The following is a 25,789-nucleotide window of genomic DNA, read 5'->3' on the forward strand; positions in this document are numbered from 1 at the left end:
TCAAATTGCATATTGTATTTTTAAACAGGTTGAATATTTTGGAAGTGAAATATGAAAGGTGAATATGGATTATTGAATTTTTACTAATGAAAATGTGTTTGAAATGTTTTGAATTGAAATATTCACAGCTTAAATTTTCAACCATGTTGAATTTCAGCCCATAAAAATGCAAGCCCTAAAAATACATATTGGATAATTTTTTCAAGTAGTGCAATTCAACTGGCTTTTTTGTTTCAGAAACATTTGGCATTATTTTACTTCCATACCCAAACATCTGAAGTTAAAACACAAGGTTTGGTCAAATGTTGGCGATATCCACTAACACTTTCCAAATCAAGCCGTTTTATCAGGACAGATAAAGTGAGGTGTAGACTCAAGGTCAAGACCGAGACCTAAACGAAACCTAAACTGTGTCTGAGTTAACTTTAGTAGACACATTTGGCCTTATCCACATGCATACTAATGCAGATGTCCTTTGTTGAGAAGAGATGAAGGGCTGAAATCCATCTTGAGGCTCTTCGGCCCAACAGGGCTGGGCTGTAAAGCATCCAGCGATGGCTCGGCTCCGTTACACTCGCTCATTAATAATTCACACCGGTCGGAACACACACACTGACAGCTCTTGTGTCCCGAACATGAATAAGAGAAGTGCAGAACTCTGAAGACGGGAATGAGTTCACACGCGTTCCAGTAAACCAACGGCTCAATCACATGATCCGTAAACACACCAATCACTGCTCAAATATTAATAAATGGTTTTATTATATGATATCAGACTGCTGAAACTCAGCTTTGACATCATGGGAATAAGTTATGTTGAAATACATTTAAATGGAAAACATTTTAAATTGTAATGTTTCACAATTTTACTGTATTTTTGATCAAATATACGCAGCCTCGGATAGCAGAAGAGACTTCTGGAAAACATTTTTAGAAATCCTTTATTATTCCACACTTTTGACCGGTAGTCTGTGTGTGTTTAAATATACACACATTATGATACACACACACACATCCGTCCATCCATCCATCCTTCCATCATCCCTCCCTCCATCCAAGTAAGTTATCCATATCCATCCCTGCATCCAAGTATCCATATATCCATCCATCCATTTATCCATCCATCCATTTATTCATCCATCATCCATCCATCCATCCATTTATTCATCCATACATCCATCCATCCATCCATTTATCCATTTATTCATCCATCCATTTATCCATTTATTCATCCATCCATTTATCCATTCATCCATCCATCCATCTATCTATTTATTCATCCATCAATTTATCCATCCATCCATCAATTTATCCATTTATCCATCCATCCATCCATTCATTCATCCATCATTTTATTCTTTCATCCATCCATCCATCCATTTATTTATTTATTCATCCATCCATCCATCTATCTATCCATTAATCCATCCATCAATTTATCCATCCATCCATCAATTTATCCATTTATCCATCCATCCATCCATTCATTCATCCATCATTTTATTCTTTCATCCATCCATCCATCCATCCATTTATTTATTTATTCATCCATTTATTCATCCATCCATCTATTTATTAATCCATCCATCCATCCATCCATCCATCCATCTATTTATTTATTCATCCATCCATCCATCCATTTATTAATCCATCCATCCATTTATTTATTCATCCATCCATCCATCCATCCATCTATCCATTTATTCATCCATCCATCCATCTATTTATCCATCCATCCATCCATCCATCCATCTATTCATCCATCCATCCATTTATTCATCCATCCATCCATTTATTCATCCATCCATCCATTTATTCATCCATCCATCTATTTATTCATCCATCCATCCATCTATTTATTAATCCATCCATCCATCCATTTATTCATCCATCCATCCATCCATCCATCCATTTATTCATCCATCCATCCATCCATCCATTTATTCATCCATCCATACATTCATCCATCCTTTTATTCATCCATCCATCCATCCATCCATTTATTCATCCATCCATCCATCCATCTATCTATCCATTAATCCATCCATCAATTTATCCATCCATCCATCAATTTATCCATTTATCCATCCATCCATCCATTCATTCATCCATCATTTTATTCTTTCATCCATCCATCCATCCATCCATTTATTTATTTATTCATCCATTTATTCATCCATCCATCTATTTATTAATCCATCCATCCATCCATCTATTTATTTATTCATCCATCCATCCATCCATTTATTAATCCATCCATCCATTTATTCATCCATCCATCCATCTATTCATCCATCCATCTATCCATTTATTCATCCATCCATCCATCTATTTATTCATCCATCCATCCATCCATCCATCCATCTATTCATCCATCCATCCATTTATTCATCCATCCATCCATTTATTCATCCATCCATCCATTTATTCATCCATCCATCCATTTATTCATCCATCCATCTATTTATTCATCCATCCATCCATCTATTTATTAATCCATCCATCCATCCATTTATTCATCCATCCATCCATCCATCCATCCATTTATTCATCCATCCATCCATCCATCCATCTATTCATCCATCCATACATTCATCCATCCTTTTATTCATCCATCCATCCATCCATCCATTTATTCATCCATCCATCCATCTATCTATCCATTAATCCATCCATCAATTTACCCATCCATCCATCAATTTATCCATTTATCCATCCATCCATCCATTCATTCATCCATCATTTTATTCTTTCATCCATCCATCCATCCATCCATTTATTTATTTATTCATCCATTTATTCATCCATCCATCCATTTATTCATCCATCCATCCATCTATTTATTAATCCATCCATCCATTTATTCATCCATCCATCCACACACACACAAATAAGCACACGCACGTCATTGAAAAACCCACATCGATCAACCACAAATAACATTTCAGAAACAAATGGTTTGGAAGAAGAATATGTCGAGTCTGTAATGGTTTACACCCCTGATGTCGTCGTGTCCGAGAGGTTAATGCCCGGTTTAAAGTCAGCGGCGCACGGGCCAAAACACACAAACCCTCAATCACACACACCCTCACATGCACACGCCGTGCATTAAAGATCAGATGATAGCGCCACACACTCTTCAGGGGTTCAGCGTGTGTATCGCGCTCTCCTCAGACATGCATGAGTCCGTGGAGCATGTTCACTCAGGCCTGCCAGACGCTGACAGACACACAGAGTCTGAGATTACAGCGCTCGCTGATCGCCTCGTCAGGTCTGGACACAGGTGAGTTATGTAACAGTGACTCTGTTCTCTACCGGCAGAGTCACACAAAACCGACAACAGCCAAAAAAGAAGAAAACTGATCATTCGGAGCGTCAGGAGATCGAAAAGCAAAAGCAAGTCTTGTTTTTTTTTATGGAATATTAGTTTGTAAACTTGTTTTCCGCCTAAATAAAGGCTCTTACTGCAGTTTCCTTCAAAATAAAAGCTCACAGGTTTATCACTTGCATGTATAGAAATTAGGACAAAACTAATTATGAAAGTTCAATTTATTTTTCAGTGGATTTGTTTTATAATATATGGCTATTACAGTCATAGGAATAATATTATAACATTATTATTATTAGTAGTATTATGTGGTGTAATCACTGTATCACCACTAAAAAGAGGTTCGAGTCCCCTTTAAAGTTCAGGTACAAGTCAAAGCACTGACTATTTATTTGTTCGATTTGAACACTGAATAAGGATTGGAGATTTTGAACTGCGTGTCAAAGTGTTATGAATTTTTTCATAACACTGATTATAAAAAAAAAAAAATCATAACCAGATTAATTAATTTAACTTTCAAATTTTCTTAGGTTTGACAAAAATTCAACCAAATAGTTACTGTAGTCGAACAGATTCAAATGGTTAATGTAATAAGTAAAATATTGTACAAATAAATAATAAAAGTAAAATACAAAAAAAATTATTTTTCTAATGTTTGTCACTAAATAAACACAATAAAAAAAATCATATTCAAATGCCCCAATATTCATAGACAGCTATATTTATTACAGATGAATATTTATACTAAACATTTATCAAAAATGGCAAGCAGTGACTTCTGCGAATATTTTCTTTTGACAACAACTTTAAGTGATAACAAACAAATCATTGAATCACGAGTTACGAATCAAGACGGACAACTTTAACTAAATCCCAAAAATGAATTCAACAACAGTCTATAACAGTCTGACCTGAAAACATGTGATGTGCTCTTACTTAATGACATACAATTGAATAGACAAAATACAAAGTGCAGATTGTCGTGATATTTAAATATATTGCACAATTTTACCGAATCACAAAGCTCCAAAAAAAGATAAAGGAATTCCAGAAGCTTCAGAGGAACAAGCCCTGAAATGAACTGAACATGCATGAAACAGAGGCCTGGCCGTCATCCAGTCCCCTCAGTGCAAGAACACAGATTTAACAGCAGAGAAAACAAGGGGAAGACCACAGAGAACAGAGAGGATGATGGGATGAATACTAATGCAGAGAGAAACAGAACCTGAGCGTTATATATGACTATACTCCACCGTTTAAAACATATTAATACATGCATAATTCATACTTTTATTCAGTATGGACACGTGCAATTGACTGTAGAGATATTTATAATGTTACAAATTATTTCTAATAACATATTTACATAGAAAACAGATATTAAAAATGTTAATAATATTTCACTATTTTTGATAGTTTCTATTTTAAATTTTTAAATCAAATGGAGGGTTGGTGAGCAGAAGAGACTTATTACAAAAACTTTTTTTTTTAATCGTACTGCCCCCAGACTGCATAGATATCACTGGCCAGGACTGAATAATATTGACATAATATTATCGGCTCAATAATATTATTGCAAGTAATGAAGAAACAAGTATGTGAAAAAGGGCTTGTTATTGGGGTTTTGTTAGATGCAAATCAGATCAGATTTTTTTGGGGGGGGGGGGTGGGGGGGGGGGGTTGTTGCTTTTTGTCATTATCATTAAGTTTTTTTTAAATGTGAAGCCGGTGGTTTGAATCCATCAAGATCAAAACATTTTCCAAATAATTTTCATGCAGAAAAAATATCAATTTTTCTTCTGTGATATCATTTATAAAAATCTATATAATAATACAAATAATAATAAAAAAAATTGTAATGACGTTTATTCAGTATCAACTTTTTAACGGCTACTCTACATCAAATATACTTGTAAATAGCGATTATCAGATATATATTGGCTATATTGGGGAAAAGAGGAGGAAAAGAGGAGGAAAAGAGGAGGAAAAGAGGAGGAAAGAGGAAAAAGTGTGTGTGCACTATGATTTTTATTTCTCCACTCGTGTGTATTAATGCGCTCCCCATGAGACGCTGCAGGCGCTCGTAATTATAGTAGCACACAAATCTGGAAGGACACACACACACACACACACACACACACACACACACACACACACACACACACACACACACAAATGTATGATACACTAGCAAAGCAAAATAAGTCTTATCCTTCAGAAGAAGAGCACAGTCATAATGGCTGTTTGCTTAGTACACTTCTCTGGTTTAAAGACACCGATACAATCACAACAAGATGAAATGCATTCAAGTGCAATCACTGTTGGATTGTGGGATTTACAAACGCACTAGACTCCTCCCAAACTCAACCCTTCATTTAAAGATGGGTGACATTTTCATTTCTCTTGTCTTAAACAAACAGTTTACCCACATGTGACCCTGGACCACGTCACCAGTCTCGAGTCGCACGGGTATATCTGTGGCAATAGCCAACAATACATTGTATGGGTCAAAATTATAGATTTGTCTTTTATGCCAAGAATCATTAGGATATTAAGTAAAGATCATGTTCCATGAAGATATTTTGTAAATTTCCTACCGTAAATATATAAAACATTTATTTTTGTGAGTGAATGCAGCACAATCGTGAACATAAATGAACAACTTTAAAGGAGATTTTCTCAATGTTTCCATTTTTTTGCACCCTCAGATTCCAGATGTTCAATAGTTGTATCTCGACCAAATATTGTCCTATCCTAACAAACCACACATCAATGGAAAGCTTATTAAGCTTATTTTTATTCAGCTTTCAGATTATGTATAACCCTCAATTTCAAAAAATGTACCCATGTGACTGGTTTTATGGTCCAGGGTCACATATATGAAAATGAGATTGAGAGCTAGGATGGATGGATCACAATGGACGACTACTAAGGTTTCCTAGTTTACCTAAATGTTATTAAATATGTATTTTTTTGTTTGCTGCAGTTTTGATATTTTTAGTTGAAACCCCCTTTAGGAAATTAATTTGTTGTGAACTGTGATTCATAATGTTTAACGCAAGTTGTGTAAGTAAAACGCATAAAAAATTTAGCAATAAACAGCAATATTTGATTGCAAATACCTTTAAAAAAAACTGTAATATATGACAAATGCCATGTGCACATAATGAACATTTCCTGAGTAAAGAGGAGCAAACGGGACTTTGAATCAGAGTTTTGAATCAATTCCCTGAAATAAACAGATAGTCAGAGATGAATTGAGCTTATCCAGCTGCTGTTTTTACTCGTTTTCAGAGCAATTTTTACCTATAGAAAGAATGAACAAATAAATAAAAATAAATAATTATTAAAATAACAAAACAAAATTAAAAATCAATATAACAAAGAGCTTTAAATAACATAAAACTCAATGTAATTCAATATAAAATCAAATTTTTTGTAATATCTAAAATTATTAACTATATTGACCAGCCATCCATTAAGGCTGGCTTTTAAAGGGTTAGTTCACCCAAAAATGTATATATCGGTCCTAATATACCTAATTAATTCTGTCATTAATTAAGCTTACCCTCATGTCGTTCCAAACCTGTGAGACTTTCGTTCATCTTCGGAACACAAATGAAGATCTTTCTGATGAAATCTTTGGTTCGGAACGACATGAGTGTGAGTAAATGATGACAGAAAGAATATTAATTTTAGGGTAACCTAACACTTGAATGTGTTCATCCGGTCTCTCAGAGCTGGAACTGAACCACTCATGGATCTGCTTGCTGCATAATTCAAGACGATCTGTCCTTGAAGGGCAGCCAGTGAAGTGTGCGCTGTTAGCGTTCGAGTTCACTGCTCAAGCCCTGCAGAGAGAAGAGATCGCTTCATTACTGAAATGTCACTCCGCAGGAGAAAACACACGCTGAGCTGAGGGGGATGAGAGGAAACACACGAGGTCCTGGAGGTGGACCAGCCTTCTCTGAAACTGATGGACTTAGTCTAATGCGCAAAGACCCTTTAAACACCCCGTGAACTGGCAGTGAGCGCCATCGTTTTTCCTTTTTTTGGGAGACATTTGGGAGAAACACACCAAAAGGCTCATCCAATAACCTTTAGATTAGACCACAACCAGGAAGGGATACTATTCCGTTTAACTGAACAAAATTTGCAGGATATAATGATTTCAGCAATCATTTTGCATCGTTTTACTGTAGTAGGAGAAACACTTTTATGAATACGTATGAATGCTAAAAGCTAATCTGTTGTCAACTTTAAGCGGTTGCATATATGTCCTAAAAGCCACAGACATGGACCGAAAACCAACGCGTTTTATTTCTTTACCACTAGTGCCGGTTTCCCAAACTGGGGCTCGTGAGTTGATGAAAAGCTACAAATTAGCCTAAATAAATCAATGTCAAATTAAAATAAGTGAATAATTTTAAATTAAATTAAAGGGGTGGTTGATTAGGATTTCACTTTTCTAACTTTAGTTAGTGTAACTTTAGTTAGTTTGAGCATAAACAACATCTGCAAAGTTACAACGCTCAACGTTCAAAGCAAAGGGAGATATTTGCTTTTAAAGAAATCACTTTTTAAGGACTACAACAAACGGCTGGTAGAGACTACACCACATTCCTCCTGGGTTAGTGACATCACCAACCCTAGAATTTACATAAACCCCGCCCCCTGAACACGATTTATAGATTATCAAGAATATGCTAATCAATAACTAGAAGATAACTACACATAAGCTACATAAACTCATCAACTAACCATTCAGAACAGCCCGATCTCATCCCAAGTCGTCATATACTGACGCTTTAGACATTTCGTCTACATCCAACGCACATGGCACCCTTTAGCGTCAATATGAGACGCAGATAGATATGGGCCAGAAGGCGCCTCCTAGCAGCGGTCTAACCCTAACCCTACCCCAGACCTAAACCTACCCATAACCAAACAAAGCTCTGTGCGTCTCATATTGACGCTAAAGGGTGCCATGTGCCTTCGATGTAGACGAAATGTCAAAAGCGTCAGTATATGACGACTTGGGATGAGAATGCGTTGTTCAGAAATGTCCTGTTGCTTCTACATGTTGTCACTTCTTCTTGAGTCTCTCCATCATTGTCTGACTCCGGTTTGAACATAAAAGGCTAAACATTTTTGAAATTTTTAGTGCATGTGTGTGTGAGTGCAAGCTGTTGTAGCTCCGCCCCCTGTGCCGGGAGCAGCGGCTCATTTGCATTTAAAGGAACAGACACAAAACGGTGTGTTTTTGCTCACTCTCAAAAAGTGACAATTTTAACATGCTATATAAAAATATCTGTGGGGTATTTTGAGCTAAAACTTCACACACACACTCTGGGGACATCAGAGACTTATTTTACATCTTGTGAAAAGGGCATTATACCACCCCTTTAAATAAAACTTGATTTAAAAAAAAATCATATTTAATTGATTTATCTGCATGTCATGTGTGACCATTAACCAACATCAGAGAACCGTCAGTGAATATACAAATTTGATGTTAAATTATTAAAATATTAACTTAAAATCTCAAAAGAACTTCAAGATTTTTCTCAACAGCATTGTTGTGATTTTTGCATGAATGCAACTGGATTTACTCTCAAAAAGGATTTTTGTAAAGTTGTAAATAAAGCAAAGATTACAAGAAAACACTATTTCAGTTTTTCTACTTCACCATTTCATGTTTAATTCAATGTGTTACTTTCCGTTTCTTTTATTTATTTGTGAAGTTTCCAAGTAATTCCTAAAGTAAATCTTACACCCTTTTTTCCAGTGTATCGAGTTTCGGTGAAAGTCAACAGAACTGAAAAAAAGAAACAAGCGGATACAAAGAAATGGATGAATCGAGTTCTGAGAAAGACTGGAAGGAGACGGAGATGAGAGAAACCTGGTCTCGGTCTGGGATTCATCTATTGTTTGGTATCTTCTGCTTAAACACACATGATCTGAATGTCCACGTGTACATCATTCCCTCTTAACATTTAGAAATGCACCATAAAAATATTCTCTAGTCTAGATATCACCATCAGCATCTGCCATTAAAAACCCTTATCAGTCAAACACTACTTAGTATTTCACATTCACAGAGGACACACGAAGCTGCCGGCCGGACAACTGTGAGCCAGAAGAACAGGATAAAACACAGACATCAAGGTCTCTCTCTCGTATGAAACAAACAGACTCATACATGAGTGAACCTGACAGTCGCTGTGAGCTTATGAAAATGAAACAGCAGAAGGAGAGGTTTTCTCCAGGATTACAGGGATGTGTCCCACATGTCAATTACATAAATACTGTTTCCCGTTCGCTAAACTCCTCCCTTTGTGATGTCACTTCTGGGAAACGAGTGCCTTAACCATGAAGATGTTTTCTGCAAGCATTAAAATGTTTTATTGAAAAATCCATAGGTAAATATTGCCGTTTATGACTCGGTATTGTTGTACTAGTGCATATACACATGGAAATTATTCAATATAGTTTGAGCAAATGCTGTGTGAAACTAGATTACATTAAACATTTTGAATCTACCTGAAACAATGGCATATTTTGGATGTCTATACACAGTATAGAGAGAGGTATTATTGGATATATTCTGTGCAGCTGTAGTGTAGTGTGCAGGAGACCCTCAGTGTCCTATTTGCATATGATTCAGTGGAGAGATTATATAAGAAATCAGATGCTGAATCATAAGAGGACACATGAGCATCTCGCTCTCTGCCGGTTTTTCAATAAGTCTTTTTGCATTCACAAACCTGACAGATGATATTCTCGATTAGTCTCGCACGATATTGGAAGATGACTTTGAATAACTCTATCTGTAAAGAATTAATCATTCTAGAAGGATTGAGGTGATTTTGTAGGGGAGTGAATCTCCATAGAAAATAATAAGCAAATTACAAGCATAGATGAATACAACAGAACAAAGATACGAATGAAATGAGCAGTGCTTTATGTTTTTACGGCATGTCTCAAAGTATTCAGCTGCAGAAATTGAATAAACACATGTGAAAAAACACTGCATAGTCTTCACTGAATAAATGAAATACAATTAATCTTTGTTAAAACTACAAAAGTGATTTTCTCTTTGTATTTTGTTGTTTGATTAAGATTAATGACAGACAGCAGGAATATTAGGCTGCTGTCCCTTTAAGACCGGATGCCATGTCCGTTTTCTTTCTCGATAGAGAGCCTAAGTCCCTCCCCTTCCGGTGGACCACCATGGGACCTTATTTCGGAAAAATATTGAATGGTAGTCAATGGCGAGAGACAACAAATATTTTGATCTCGTTTGAATTGTGCCCTGAATTACACATATGATGTTTGTCAATTTAAAAGATAAATTTTAAAGTCAAGAAAGTCGCAGTTTGATGTAAAACTGTTGAGGTATAAGACTGTGAAAATACGTAATTACAAAGACTACAAACCCAAAAGGAGCACATGTGACGTCATACCTTTTCTCTCAATGAATGAAGCTAACTTTACTGAAGCTAACGTCTGTCATTTCTTCTATAGTCTTACGTTATAATCGTAACGTTACGCCGTCATGCCTGAGTGTTTGGTACCAGACTGCACACATACGGACACAGTGCGAGACGAGAGATGTAGTTCATTGAGCGATTTTCACATGAAACTAAATGTTACTCTTCTGTTTTATGACAAACTGCGACTTTCTTGACTTTCATAATTATCTTTTAAATTGACAAACATCATGTGTGTAATTCAGGGCACAGTTCAGACGGAATAAAAAGATAAGTTGTCTCTCGCCATTGACTATATTTTTTCCGAAATAAGGTCCCATGAGCCGGAAGCGGAGGGGCGGGACTTAGGCTCTCTATTGACCCTTCGCAGGGAGTTTGATTGACAGGCGATCTGACCAATCATAATCCGCCATCCGCCGAATCCGCCATTTTTGTCCGAAAAACGGAGTGTACTGACGTCTTTCCGCGGTTAAAACAACATTCCTTCTGATGTTCTTTCATGTTTATTTGATGCTATGAATGAACTAGAAGGAAGAGATGATCGGTTCACGAGCAGCTTTAACTGAGCGATCTGTCAGACACATTAAAGAGACACAAAACGGTATTTATTGTTTAATTTTTTTTTTTAAATGACCTGGTCTGTCCTGTCTGTCAGTGTGTTGTGTCCTCTCTGCTCCACTATGTGTGTTTCACTGTGTGAGAACATGGTGTGATGTGAGAGAGGCGTGGCTTGTCGGACATAGCAACAGTAACTAAAGGGGGCGGGTCTTTGCGAATGGTCAATTGCCATTTAAAGCGATACTCCACCGTTTTTTCATATTAAACTATGTTATTCCCTTAATTAAGACGAGTTGATACATACCTCTCTCATCTCAGTGCGTGCACTCAATCGCTCTGGCACGCGGTGACACTCTGATAGCACTTAGCTTAGCCCAGTATATTCAATGGAATCTAACAGCAATGAATTTAGAAGTGACCAAACACATCAACGTTTTCCCTATTTAAAAACAGTTACACGAGTAGTTATACGACCAAGTATGGTGACACAAAATAAAACGTGGCACTTTTCTAAGCGGGTTAAAAAGGATAACATTAATGTATGGCGGAATAGCACTTTTGGGAGTAGTTCGACTCGGCGCAGTAAAAAGTCACGCCTGATCCTCTTCCCACTATTGACAGAAGTGAGAGGAAGAGGATCAGGCGGGACTTTTTACTGCGCCGAGTTTTCATTGCCGTTAGATTCCATTGAATATACTGGGCTAAGCTAAGTGCTATCAAAGTGTCGCCGCGCGCCAGAGCGATTGAGTGCACGCACTGAGACGAGAGAGGTATGTATCAACTCGTCTTAGTTAAGGGAATAACAGTTTAATATGAAAAAACGGTGGAGTATCCCTTTAATGTGACTACTGATAATATGCATCTTTTTGGCCATTACAGGAATAGCTCTCTCAAATCTCATTCTTCAGGATATATGAACTGGATCACATGACTTCAGAGGACTTGGAATATATAGTGCACACACGTCATAAGAACAACTTTTACATAAAGTATTGCATGCTTTAAATTGGGTCCATGTAAATTAGCCCTTGCAAAATCCCTCACACATTTGCAATCTCACGTTTGCTCGCGGGTGCCAACTATCCACTTTCCTTCCATCACACTTAAAAAAAACAGAGATAATAGGTTGAGCTGGAGCCGAGAGGCTGCATTTGCTTAATTAGAGGTGCAGAGGAGGACGAGGAACACCCACATTTGCTAAATTGGAGAGAGTGACCTGTAACTGCACCCGTCTCGGTCTCAGCCGACTGATGCTGGACAGACAGGCAGCGTCTCATTACTCACACACGTCGACATTTAGATGCATACTTTACACAAATGCTTGGCCAATACATCGCAATTGTGTTCATGCATGTAAAACCGGTCATTAAACCAAATGAGGTATAATTCAAATAGCTTGCAATAAACATGCTCAACAAGATTCTCTACTGACCAAAGAAAACCTATATCGTATTTCATATCTATATGGCAACGCTTACCAACATCACTCTGAAATATTGTGCAACAATAACTCTATAAAACTACTATTGATACATGAATCTCTAAGGGCTCTAAATGATCAAAACGTCGCTGTTTCACACAATCTACTACATGCCTTCTGTCGTCTGAATGCTTTAAAGCCCTTTTAAAAGTTCATCTTCAGCTCGTGGCTCATGAGAAAAAGCTTTAAAGGCTATTATAAAGTTAACATAAGAATAACATGCATATTAGTAATATTTCAAGACACTTCTGGGACTGAAGCAATTTAAGTTTGCTTGATTATCCAATACATTCTGTAATTTTTTTGAAAAATCATGCATCAAATATGATCCGTCATCAGCTTTTGAGAAAGGTTTATTTGTTCATCTTTCAATCATCATTGTATTGCATTGTATGCTTTGAAACTATTCAGATCTTTGATAAAAGATCATAAAACTAAGCATTAAATATCATCTTAAGATATTATTGGAGATATAATGACAGCTTATATTTATATGCATTTTATGTAAGCATCTGCTATACTGTTATAAAGATCTCATTGATTTACATCAGAATTTCATCATACTTTTAGGCCATATAAATATCAGAAGTCTGAATAAAATTAAAGTGTTTTTTTTTTTCCTCTTCGAGTATGAGCTCCATATTCTCACTATATGAGCCATAAATGCCTGATGCATCAAATGTGATGCAAAATACATATGCAAACTTTTGTATATTATGTCTGAAGGTTCAATAAACTGATCTATTAAAAAAAGAAGAAGAATTCATCTGTCTATTATTTAATATGTCAGGTTTTACGAGGTTAAATAAAACGAACAAAATCTAAAGCAAAGCTTGTTTCAGCAACACATCAGCTTCTTTACTTATATTACAGGCTGTAAACTTTGCTACATGATGCCAAAATAACTGCTGACTACATTAGTTTCATGCTGTCTTTACTCTGCTTACGAAGCGGATGAAATAGAAACCAACTCACAAAACGTTTGCCTCAAACCCTCTAAACTACTAAAATAACCCCCCTGTGAGTCTCTACTATACATTTACACTTAACAACACAGTATAACAAAAACAAAACAGCGATTGCAAACAGATTTCGTCCATGCATCTGGATCTGCCAGCCTTGTTTAGGCAGACTAGAATGGGAAGATTTGTTTAGATCCTCCAACAACAATCAGGCTGGTCAGTTTGTGATGTGAAAGCTTTGTTCCAGCCGGTGCATCTGCGTCGAGGCTGCGGGACAAGTCACATTCTTGGCAGAGAAACAAACAGGCTTCATCTAACTAGTGTCCTCTGTGTTCAATGGCCCATAGACGCCAGAGATGCAGATTAAATATATACACACATATATATATATATAAACACACGATAGATAGCTATGGATTTGGCCAATAGCTCTTTAGCCTGCAGGGACATTAAATCACTCTTAAATAGTAATAATAATAATAATACTGGGTTGTTTCAACTCATGTTTGGGTCAAATATGGACAAGCCTTACCGTTGGGTTTAACATTTTAATTTAAACATTTAATCCAACGGTTAAGAATTTAAGACAACGGTCGGGTTTGTCCATATTTGACCCAAAAATGGGTTGAAACAACTCAGAATTTTTTTGTATAAATGTATTTCGAAGCCGTTTTGCGATTTAAAACATGTTAAAACAAGAAGTGGTGCTTGTAAAACAACTGTGTGGATTTTTCTACATCACATCAGGCGAAGCGATGATGATCACCCACACTCGTCTCTCTCTCTCACTCACTCACTCACACACACATAAACAAACCGATTAAACGCGCAAAATATGTCGGCGTTCATTCCACACGCAATTATGAGCGATCGGAAACCAAAAACAGGCAATATATAAAAGGAAGGAATGAAATCCTACCGTTTAACTCGGCTGCTCTCCGCTCGACTGTCCTCGGATCTAATCCCGATGGTTTAATGCGAGTCTCGTGAGCGCACACGTCACTTCCTGTGCACCTGCACCAGCGATGGGATAAAAATAGATCTCAAAAACGCGTTCCCATTCATAGAGTCTCGTCCTCGAGCCGATGATGCTGAATGTTCTGTCACAAACGCGTGTAAATGTGCGGAATATTTCTTTTTTACAGCGCATTCTTGCCTTTACTTGTTTTACTCACTAATTCTTAATTTATTACAGAGCTAAATCCACTCTAAACATTGTGCTCACTACAGTTATATTTTCCACATACACCATTACAAACTTCGCTTAGTTTGTGTTGTGCACAGTGTGTGTTTATTATGGTCTGATTCATTTGAGCGAACTGGTTCTTTCGAACAGTTGCAAAGAACCGATTCAGTGATTCTTTTGCGTCATCGCGCTATCCCTGCTATGTAAACAAATATTGCTGTTGTTTTTGTGTTTAGTTTTTATCAGTGTTATTGCAGCTATGATTCATCAAGATATGTATAACCTAAATATATAATGCATTTACGTGAAATAAAGAGTCATCTCAGCTGATTTTTTGTTTTGCTTATTTTATAATACAATCCTGTTTATTAAACCAACTCTGTTTCGTATGTTGATAACTGAAAGGCATTAACCAGCAAATTTAATCATATGCAGTCATTTTTGCTAGTTGTTAATTAATGTAATGTAATACTTTTAGTTCTACCACAAAATCCTCAAGTTAATTTATTATGAATCGCACATGTGAAACCATACTGACCGATTCAGTCTCGTTCATGAAATAGTCTTTTTTCCCTAGATTTTTTATTTAGTTTTATTTTCCTTAAACAGTACAAAACATCAAAGCGTTAAGCAAGGCAACACAGATTACTGAATAATCGTTCGGACCGGTTTTATCAGCTAGTTCAACAAATTCATTGAAAAGATCCGACTCAAATGAATGATTCATTAGCGAATCGACGCCGCTCGTGTATATTGTTTTGAATGTAGTGCGTGCATTGAGTATTGGCTTTATGACTTATGGTCAGGTATGTATGTTTTCAGTTTTCAGGGAATTTTTACACAGCATGTTTACTTAAAGTGAAAGCAGCGCGTGGGCTCTTTCAAAGCTGAAGGGCGTGGAACCGATACTGCTAAGAGCTCGAGCCACACGCGTCCACCAATCAGCGCGCGATCATCACATGCGAAGCGAAACTGTCCTAGATCGACTGCAGATCCCTCAACAACACACATTTACAGATGTTCCTGCTTGAGAAACACGCAAATATTCTTAAATGTGCTGTAGTAAACCACATAAAATCTCGCTGCTACCTGACACAAACCACTCATATGTGTTGTGTGAGAAATAAAAGCATCGGAGGAGGAACCAATCTGCGTGTTTAGCCAATCAGAAACGCCCTCTGTCTGTCAATCATTTTGTACAAGCCTTTTAGGATCGGGGTTTTGGGAAAGAGAAATACAGTTTTTTTTTTTTTCGCTTTGGTAAGGTGTACATTTTCAAAACTCTTAGTACAAAAATCCAAACTGATCACACTTGTAACACAGCTCATTCTTTCAAAACCTGATCTCATGCTTTCATTACAGTTATACACTTTTCAGTCGACATAATCATAGTTTCAAACAAGATTATTGTAATATGTAATGAGAACATTTGGTTTAATCACAGAAACACAACAGTATGATCTTATTTCAATTTAGTACTTTTAACAATCAGTTCATTCAACGGCAAACAATGCAAAAGACATATTTCAAATCACCGTTGTTGCTGAAATAATTACAGTAATACAGGCTATAGTTGCCACATTAGAAGTAATTGAATCCATAATGTTTGTAATAGTATCTATCCAGTGTGTTATCAAAAGGAGTGATGAAGCACAGCCATGAGGTTCTGTGCTAGAACAGAGTTTGCTGGCAATACAGTAAATGATTTCACTCTATACCATATGACTGAATTTATACTGTAGTGGACCTTTACGGATGAAGGTTGAGTTACAGTAATTCGGCAGTCTCTACCATGGTAATCTGTTTACAGTATTGCATACATACATACTGTAATGTAAAATGCTGTATTTGATGCCGTCTGTCTCCCTTCTACTGATGCATCTCTGATCAATCTGATGTTTTACAGTCATTTACTGTTTCCTCTCCCTTATACTCTATTCTGTTACAGTATTTGCACAAATGGCAAATTTCTCTGTATCTTTCTCACACACACACACACACGCACGTGTGCACACACTTTGAACATCATGGTGGGTATTATCTATAAATCACTTATGTAAAAATAATTCATTACATTTGGTTATCCATATCAGAAATTGCAAACAAGTTCTATAGAAACTGTGTATATAATCAATATAGAAATCTATAGGTGTACCAAATGATTCATTGATTAACCATTAAGATCAGTTGGATTAAATAATAGACAAATGTATTAAACTGAACAAGAAGAGATGCAAATCAAAAGTTTGATAGTGAGAGCTTTATGAAAGGCAGTGACTGTGAATGAAACATTTATGAAGATGAAACACTTATTTTGTGTTGTGAAAAGGATACTTTGAGTATTGTACTTACACAATTGAAAACATGATGAAATGTTGGGAAAAAGTGCACTTTTGATGATCTGTTGTGATATGAGCACTGAAAATGTACACCTAACTTGTGAAAATAGTACCAAAGCGAATAAAAAAAAAAATGAAAAAGAAATAACTTACAGCATTAATTTTAGCATATTTAATTTTCACGAATGAAAACAGGGCCGGGATGAACAAACGTAAGGTCCTGTATCACGTCTAACTTTCACGTTGTTGTCTTTTTTTGGAAGATGTAATAAAATGTTGCGTCACAGCAAATCATTGTCATTTAATTAATTACATGCATTTAGAGGACGCTTTTATAACAAATCTGTACCAACTACACATGTAAACAAACACACACACACACAAAGAAACAAATACTGCAAAGTAGCCAGGAAAATACTGTAAAGTCACACACATTTATTGTTGCATATGCCAATATGTACGTTATTCATCATCAAACAGTTTGTTTTCAGTATTTTCTTATTCAGTTGTCCTGTCTTAATAGTTTAAACAGTGCAGATATTTAGGTCACAAACCTGAGTCACACTAACTTAAAAAGACGCTTCATTGTTTGCTTTGCTTTTCTGCATTCTTTTCTAATATTTAAGGCATTTCATAATTGTACAATGCATTCTTTTCTAATATTTAAGGCATTTCATAATGCATAACTGCGGGTGAATGTTTTATGTGAAATAATGTCATCAAACTCGTCTTCCTGCTGACATCCCACAATGCAATGCTGCCTAATCCTCTTTCCGACCATTACGCCTGGTCAGCACTGTACTGTACTGTACATGTATCAATGGATTTTGCATTGCCAATTTGCCACATGAAGCACTCAAATATGTACAGATTATTCATAATTTTTTTTTTTTACACATCCATTGATTTAATTCTTTGTACCACTTTTTCTTTTCAGTTAGTTGCTTAAATATTTAATGTGAGTATTATTATTAAAAAAGCTGTGCAATAAGTTGGATAATGTACAGCCAACGGGTCCTTTTCGCAAAATAAAAGTCCTCAACTTCACTCTGCAACTGCACTATTGCTTGCATAAAGTATATATGTTCATGCATATATCTGTACAAACGAAAAACCTGATTTTTGGTTCCTGCAATTTATATTCTAAAAATGCTCAACAACCACATTCAAATTCATATTGACCCAAAAACTAAAACATATGTCCAAAATTACTAATAGATACAACAATGCATTATAAAACACATTAATATGTGTGAAGCTAACTGTATGGCTTACGGATTGTACAGAAATCTGCATGAATGTGAGCAAATTATCTGGAGTTCTTTGTTAAAGGCACAATTAAAGGCATCAAATGGAAATGCAATCCAAAGGAAAAACCTGTTTGAAAACAGTCACTATTCATGCAGTTCTGCTTGTTGATGTTAATGGCAGAGAAATTACACACCTTTAAAGACACGTAGGAGTGCAACAGTGTGTTTGCGCTCATCATTTTTGGTGTAGCGTGTGTGTGTATGTGTGTGTGCGTGAGAGAGAGAGAGAGAGAGAGACAGAGAGAGAGAGAGAGAGAGTGTGTGTGTGTGAGTGAGTGTGTGTGTGTACATGTTTTTCGATCCCGGTGAGGACTTAAACCTGAATGCACACACACTTATGGGGACTCGTGTCACTGTGGGCCTAAATTGAGGTACACAAGCTTATAAATCATACAGAATGAGTTTTTTTGAAAATGTAAAAAAGTTGTGTGTGATGGGTAGATTTAGGGATCAGGTTAGTGTGTGTGTGAGTGTGAGTGTGAGTGAGATGGGTAGGTTTAGGGGTTGGTTAGTGTATGTGTGTGTGTGTGTGTGTGTGTGTGTGTGTGTGTGTGTGTGTGTGTGTGTGTGTGTGTGTGTGTGTGTGTGTGTGTGTGTGTGTGTGTGTGTGTGAGTGTGATGGGTACAGTAGGTTTAGTGTAAGGAGACAGAATATACAGTTTGGACAGTATAAAAACCATTATGTCTATGGAGAGTCCCCACAAATATAGCAAACCAGACGTGTGTGTGTGTTTTCCTGAGGGTCATAAGCACATGTGAATCTTTGCTACTTCACGTAGAGCATCTCGCTGGTATGGACACACACACGCGGTGCTGCTCACTTCCAACCACTTGAGCGGCTGATGAGACGACGCCGAGCTCTCGACCTGCAGCAAAAACAAAGACAGCTTGAATCGCTCGGTAAACCCAACGAGAGCTGAAATACTGCCACTAATGCTCGAATAAAAGCCACTTATAGAGCGCTGTGACTGCACTGAACATAAAACTGAATGTGCTTATGATGTTTTATGTCTATCGAGGCATCTCGTATCAGAATCACCCTCCTCAGAGAGTATTATGAGATCCTCCAAACATGTATTCAGTGTCTGCACTTTAAACTGGGAAATCCCACAATTCATTCAAAGCATTTGTTTTCTTAGCAACAGTCAAAATCTGCGAAGGGGTAATAATGAAACCGTTTTAAAAAGAGATTTTTCACTATTATTTACAACAGGATCAGCATTTTCATGGGTTTAAAGTCCCCCTGTGTTGAAAATCCAGCTTTTAATGTTGTTTATATGTCCATGTGGTGTTTTTAATATGCTTTAAGACAAACCATGTGTAAATTCACAAGTCGACACCATTGCTGAGTATTTCCTCCTTAAAACTGCAGTGAACCAAAGACAGTCTCAAAAACACGCTTTGAAATCGCTGGTGTTTCTGACGTCACAAACTACCTTGTAACCAATCAGATCAACGTGTGATCGTCAACCAGTGGATCTCTGAGCTGAGTGAGTGAGTGGAGGCGGGGCTCATTTGCATATTCATAGAACCCGTATACTAAATGAGGAAAGGGTGTCGGGTTACACTCAAGATATTTTAAGGCATTCAAGGAAAAAACATTAAAATATGTCATTTTAGTGATCAAAGATGAGTTTGAAGGGATACAATTATGGACTACAGGGGGACTTTAAAATCAAGAAATTTTTGTTATTAGAGACAACAAAAAAACTTTGTGCCTCAAAAACCTTTCATTCCTGGTAAAAACAAATTATACATATTCAAAGTCAACGAATTTGCAACGAACAAGTCTCTGAATAACATGTAATTTATCAAAGCCACAAAATAGTCTTCATTTTTAGAACTTCTCAAGCTCGTTTTATAATTACTCAAAAAATCATGTACGTTATCATGTCCGTCAAAAACTTAGGCTGGCTGCTGGTTGGAATATTACAACTAAAAACATCAACATGAACTCATGGGCATCAATCGCTTCACTGAATACTTGCCGGCTAAGAAATAAACAATTATTACCTCACGATCCCATCTATTTTCAAATCCACATCATTTCAATATCACAACATCAATGTCTGTCAGAAAATAACATACGCAATACACAGTACTAGTATTTAGTAGTAGCAGAGGTCAAGTGAGTTCATAATAATCAAGAAACTTTGCTGCCGTACCATGAGTGCAGCAGGCGTAATGATATGACGCAGCGCCTGAAAATAGACCCCAGCTCGGTAACTTCCAACGTGACCGGGACTAAGTTTGTCTAACCTATTAGACCTATTTTCAGGCGCTGCGTCATATCATTACGCCTGCTGGACTCATGGTACGACAGCAAAGTTTCTTGATTATTACGCAGGAATGAGAGTATAGTTCCTAGAAAATCGCAACTTTACATTTTCTGTCGGTCTTAGTACACGATGTAACTACAGAAGAGTCAAGTTTTAAATAGGAAAAATATCGAAACTCTTTGGTCATTTTTTGGAGAGAGATGCTAATGGTCCTGTCCGATTCAATGATCTATGCTAAGCTATGCTAAAAGTGGTACCGCCAGACCCGGAGATCGGCTGAATGGATTCGAAAATGGTAAAACTCAACTGTTTAACTCTGGGGGAGCTGTAAAATGAGCCTATTTCCCAAAAAAGTGGAGTATTCCTTTAAGATCCAGCGACAGACTACTTTGTAAGGTACCAAGAATGAGGACAGAAGCAGGAAAGAGGAGTCTGTCTTACTATGGCCCTTCGTCCTGGAACGAACTCCAGTCTAGGCTTAAGATTGGTGCGCTAATTTCCTTAGCTTCTTTAAAAAAAAAGAATATCTGACATGCTGACGGACATGTGCACTTGTTTTAATTAATGGTAGGTAATCTCGACTTTTAGTCCTTCTTTCCTTATTTTGCTTTTTTTTTTTTTTTTATGTAAATATTTTGTGTAAATCTGTATTGTATTTTAATTTACGTAATGTTTTGTTTTTCAGCTCATGGTTCAAAATTGTGCTATACAGGACTCCCTTGTAAAAGAGACTGTCTCAGTGGGACATTTCCTGTTTAAATAAAGGTTATATATATTAGGGCAATTATCAAAGTTTGATAAAATGTTGATGCTACATTTTTACATGATTTGTTACATTTAATTACCCCATGCAGATTTTAAGCCATATATACATATTATATATATATGAAGAGTTCAGATGCAAAAGCCTCTAAGTGCCATCTGAAATTTTCTTCTAGAATGATCATTTTTATCAAGCTTGTATGTTTAAGTTCAGTAATTTCACTTAAATGGCATTGAAAATTACCTATTAATTGTCATTTAAGTGAAATGACTGAACTTAAATATATAAGCTTGATAAAAATGATCATTCTAGAAGAAAATTTCAGATGGCACTTAGAGGCTTTTGCATCTGAACTCTTCATATATACACACACACACACACATCAGGGTCTGATTAAAACCACATCATGGTTTATAGCCCACCTGAGGATATTTACTTGCCTAAGTTGACTTTGACCATGTTTACTTGTATTTGGCACTTTGCTGTATTTTATTTTTGTTAAAATCACTGAGATGAAGTGATATTTTCTGCTCACTATGCGGTTTAGCTCTGCCATCAGAAGTCTGTGTTTGTCACAGTCAAGTGTGATGATGGTGGTCTCCACCCAGGCATTATCAGTGTTCCTGCTGTCATCCACATAACCCTTATACTCCTGCATTAGAGAAGAAACACACACACACACACACACACACATCTGTTTAGCTTTGTGGAAACTTTAACTCAAAACAACTGCAACTGGTATTTCAAACATGGAAAAAAAAGTAACATGAGTATTAATTAACTTTCCCCAAAAATGCAAAAAATGTAATAGTGGACTCACAGAAAAGTAACGTTTCGAGCACGCAGGCTCTTCATCACACAAAGACATCATTGCTGGACGAAGAGCCTGCGTGCTCAAAACATTACCTTTGTGTGAGTCTACTATTTAATTATAACATTAAATGGTAACACTTGGTGCGTCGACTTTTTTCAGTGTTTTTTTTTTACTATTTTCTTTGTCGAGCACCTTGAGCATTTCATTTTCACAAAACTTTCATGGCCCCCAGAATATTTTGTTGTATGAATATCTGAACATGCATATATAGATAAATAAATCAATAAAATTTTGTTAATGGTTAATTTAGTTCATTTAGTGAATAAAAGATCTATAATTATCTACTCACTGCATGCTGTATTTTTCCCATGCAACACGACTAACCCATAGATAACATTAAACCCGATGCGGTTCAAATCTATGCTCCTAATGTCTATAAACAAGTTTGTCTTTTAAAGGGTAACTCTCGCCAAATTGCAACCTAGGCTATTTTTGTTAATCTACCCGAGTCAAACATTCGTGTAAAAGCATAATTAGAATTATTAGCGATTTTGATGCTATCACTGTAGTGCCCCATTCACTCCCATTCAAAAGGCATTTTGACCGAAAACTAAAATACGGTCAATCTTGAAAGTGCCGTTTCCATTTCTAATTATGCTTTTACACGAAAGTTTGACTCGGGTAGATTGACAAAAAGAGCCTAGGTTGCAATTTGGCGAGAGTTACCCTTTAATCAGTAAAGTTGATTTATCTTGCTCACCTTTTCCACATCCTTTAGTTCAGTCTTGGTCTTGTCTTGTAACTTTTTACCCAGAATCCTCTCCAGTGTCTGTGGTAGAGGCTCATCAGGTTTGACTGGGCCCTGCAAGAATAATAAAAAAAGTCTTAATTTACAGTATGCTAAGCATATCTAGAAAGCTTGTTTGTGCATGTCTACTCTTGGTTCCAAAAATACAATATAGCAAATATTTTATGACAGCATAATAAAGCAAATGCAACGATTCGCCGACTTTTTGGGACTTCAGCTTATTCACCGTATCCCCCAGAGTTAGATAAGTCCATACATATCCTTCTCATCTCCGTGCGTGCCGTAACTCGGTCTGACGCACCCACCGCTAGCCTAGCTTAGCACAAAGACTGGAGGTAAATGGCTCCAGCTAGCATAACGCTCCCAATAAGTGACAAAAATAACACCAATATTTTCCTATTTACATGCTGTGATTTGTATAGTCACAGCGTGTACGAATAACAAGGTCACATGAGACACAGACATCTTCTAACCGTATACATACTGGGAACTATATTCTCAGAAGGCGAAGCTCTGCTACTTCTGCGGAGCCGTTTACCTCCAGTCTTTGTGCTAAGCTAGGCTAGCAGTGGGTGCGTCAGACAGAGTTACGGCACGCACGGAGATGAGAAGGGTATGTATGGACTTATCTAACTCGGGGGGATACGGTGAATAAGCTAAAGTCCCAAAAAGTCGGCGTGTTCCTTTAAGATTCTGAAAATGTCACTGTACAGATTTTATTTTATGCATTCTCACCCCAGGAAGAGCCACATGCAAATCCTCGCAAACGGAGAGAAACTCCAGCACTGTGTGTTCAGCATCACGCCACCTTTAAAACAGGCAGCTCAATCATTTCTGTATATATAATACACTAACAGCAGGACGTGAGATGAATGTGATCTCTAATCTCTGTTGTTTTTGGTGTATTCGGTTGTAAACTTCTATTTCATCTGATATGAGATTAGATTTTAAATCCAGGAGGAAGTGAAGATCAGGACTTGAACTGGATTTTAATTCGAGTGTTGTATACCTGGTGAAGATTGGGTGGATAATGTGATTCGGACCGAGGGATTCCAGAGCCCCTTTTCCCCGTAACCCAGTCCTTCCTTCTGGATTCCTGTAAAATACATTCATCATGACAATGAGACTCAATCAAATGCAATTAAACGCAAATTCCAGTAGGAGAATAAAGGCACAGATTAAACATATAATTGCTCAGCGTACCTGTACTTGTCTAAGACTGAAGTGTCTGAGCTGTACAGGAAAAAAAAGTGTTTTTATTTACAAAAAGCTTCACAATATCAACAAGACATTTCAAGCATTTCAAGATTTATAGTAAGTCTTCAGCTCTAACAGTGCAATTCAGTCAAAGTCATCTTACTGTCATTTGTAATTAACTTACTGTTTAAATTGGCTGGAGATAATTCTTAAAAGCAAAACCTTATGGTGTGTGTTCAAGTCCTCTTGGGAAGTTCGTATTTACGAGTTGGGAAGTCGTACGACATCAGGTGCCGATTTTTATTCAATTTAAGAAAGTGCTATAAATTGAATCATTATACATTAGTCAACATTTGAAGTGGATCAAAACCTTTCATCAAATGAATTTTGAACAATAGCCGTTCTTGTCTTAGGACAACTTTGGTTAACTTTTTTTGATCCACTTCAAATGTTGACTATTGTATATTCTATCACAATTGTACAATAATATGGTATTTTGTACATGCAACTTAGATGAAAAAAGGAAAAATTTCATTCATTTTAACAAAATTACCATTAATACAGACGCTGCATATATTACGTCCAACGTGTTTTCTCACGGACACTCGGAAACTTTGGGATTAAAGAAAATCTCAAGTCTCCCACTCATGATTACAACTTTGTGGTGAAGACTTGAATGCATCATTAGAACAGAGTGTTGCCTTTCACGTTCAGCTGTGCAACCGTATCAATTTGAACAGGAGTCGGACCCGGAACAAGATGACGGCCCCGAAGAAGTTAGACAATTAAAGGGATACTCCACTTTTTTTGGAAATAGGCTCATTTTACAACTCCCCCAGAGTTAAACAGTTGAGTCTTACCGTTTTCGAATCCATTCAGCCGAACTCCGGGTCTGGCGGTACCACTTTTAGCATAGCTTAGCATAGATCATTGAATCGGACAGGACCATTAGCATCTCTCTCAAAAAAATGACCAAAGAGTTTTGATATTTTTCCTATTTAAAACTTAACTCTTCTGTAGTTACATCGTGTACTAAGACCGACGGAAAAGGTAAAGTTGCGATTTTCTAGGCTGATATGGCTAGGAACTATACTCTCATTCCTGCGTAATAATCAAGAAACTTTGCTGCCGTACCATGAGTCCAGCAGGCGTAATGATATGACGCAGTGCCTGAAAATAGGTCTAATAGGTTAGACAAACTTAGTCCCGGTCACGTTGGAAGTTACCGAGCTGGGGACTATTTTCAGGCGCTTCAAAGTTTCTTGATTATTA

The 25,789-nt window shown here is 36.8% G+C and overlaps 2 protein-coding genes and 1 long non-coding RNA gene across 11 annotated transcripts in view; 1 reads left to right on the forward strand and 2 right to left on the reverse strand.

Moving 5' to 3' along the window:
- The window catches only part of map3k13 (mitogen-activated protein kinase kinase kinase 13), a 57,895-nt gene extending 43,024 nt beyond the window's left edge, over positions 1 to 14,871 (reverse strand). For 2 of the 3 annotated variants that reach the window (XM_082174638.1, XM_082174639.1), the window contains exon 1: positions 14,741 to 14,871. The gene's annotated coding sequence lies outside the window, so the exon portion shown is untranslated. The remainder of the gene's footprint in view (positions 1 to 14,740) is intronic. The other variant, XM_082174636.1, reaches the window with a different exon arrangement.
- Positions 2,824 to 14,638, forward strand: LOC309502431. Its single transcript, XR_014207272.1, has 2 exons — positions 2,824 to 3,283; positions 9,117 to 14,638. It is a non-coding gene; the product is annotated as an uncharacterized lncRNA (long non-coding RNA).
- A 2,890-nt stretch (positions 14,872 to 17,761) lies between the features above and the next one.
- The window catches only part of trpm2 (transient receptor potential cation channel, subfamily M, member 2), a 66,641-nt gene continuing 58,613 nt past the window's right edge, over positions 17,762 to 25,789 (reverse strand). For all 7 annotated transcript variants that reach the window (XM_082174602.1, XM_082174604.1, XM_082174601.1 and 4 more), the window contains 6 exons: positions 24,524 to 24,553; positions 24,330 to 24,416; positions 24,056 to 24,128; positions 23,273 to 23,374; positions 22,234 to 22,350; positions 17,762 to 19,522 (listed from right to left, as the gene is read on the reverse strand). In XM_082174602.1, coding sequence (XP_082030728.1) covers positions 19,400 to 19,522; positions 22,234 to 22,350; positions 23,273 to 23,374; positions 24,056 to 24,128; positions 24,330 to 24,416; positions 24,524 to 24,553 — 532 coding nt within the window. In that variant the 3' untranslated portion in view covers positions 17,762 to 19,399. The remainder of the gene's footprint in view (positions 19,523 to 22,233; positions 22,351 to 23,272; positions 23,375 to 24,055; positions 24,129 to 24,329; positions 24,417 to 24,523; positions 24,554 to 25,789) is intronic.

Source organism: Leuciscus leuciscus (genome assembly GCF_965113295.1).
Source record: "Leuciscus leuciscus genome assembly, chromosome: 7".
Classification (NCBI taxonomy): Eukaryota; Metazoa; Chordata; class Actinopteri; order Cypriniformes; family Leuciscidae; genus Leuciscus; species Leuciscus leuciscus.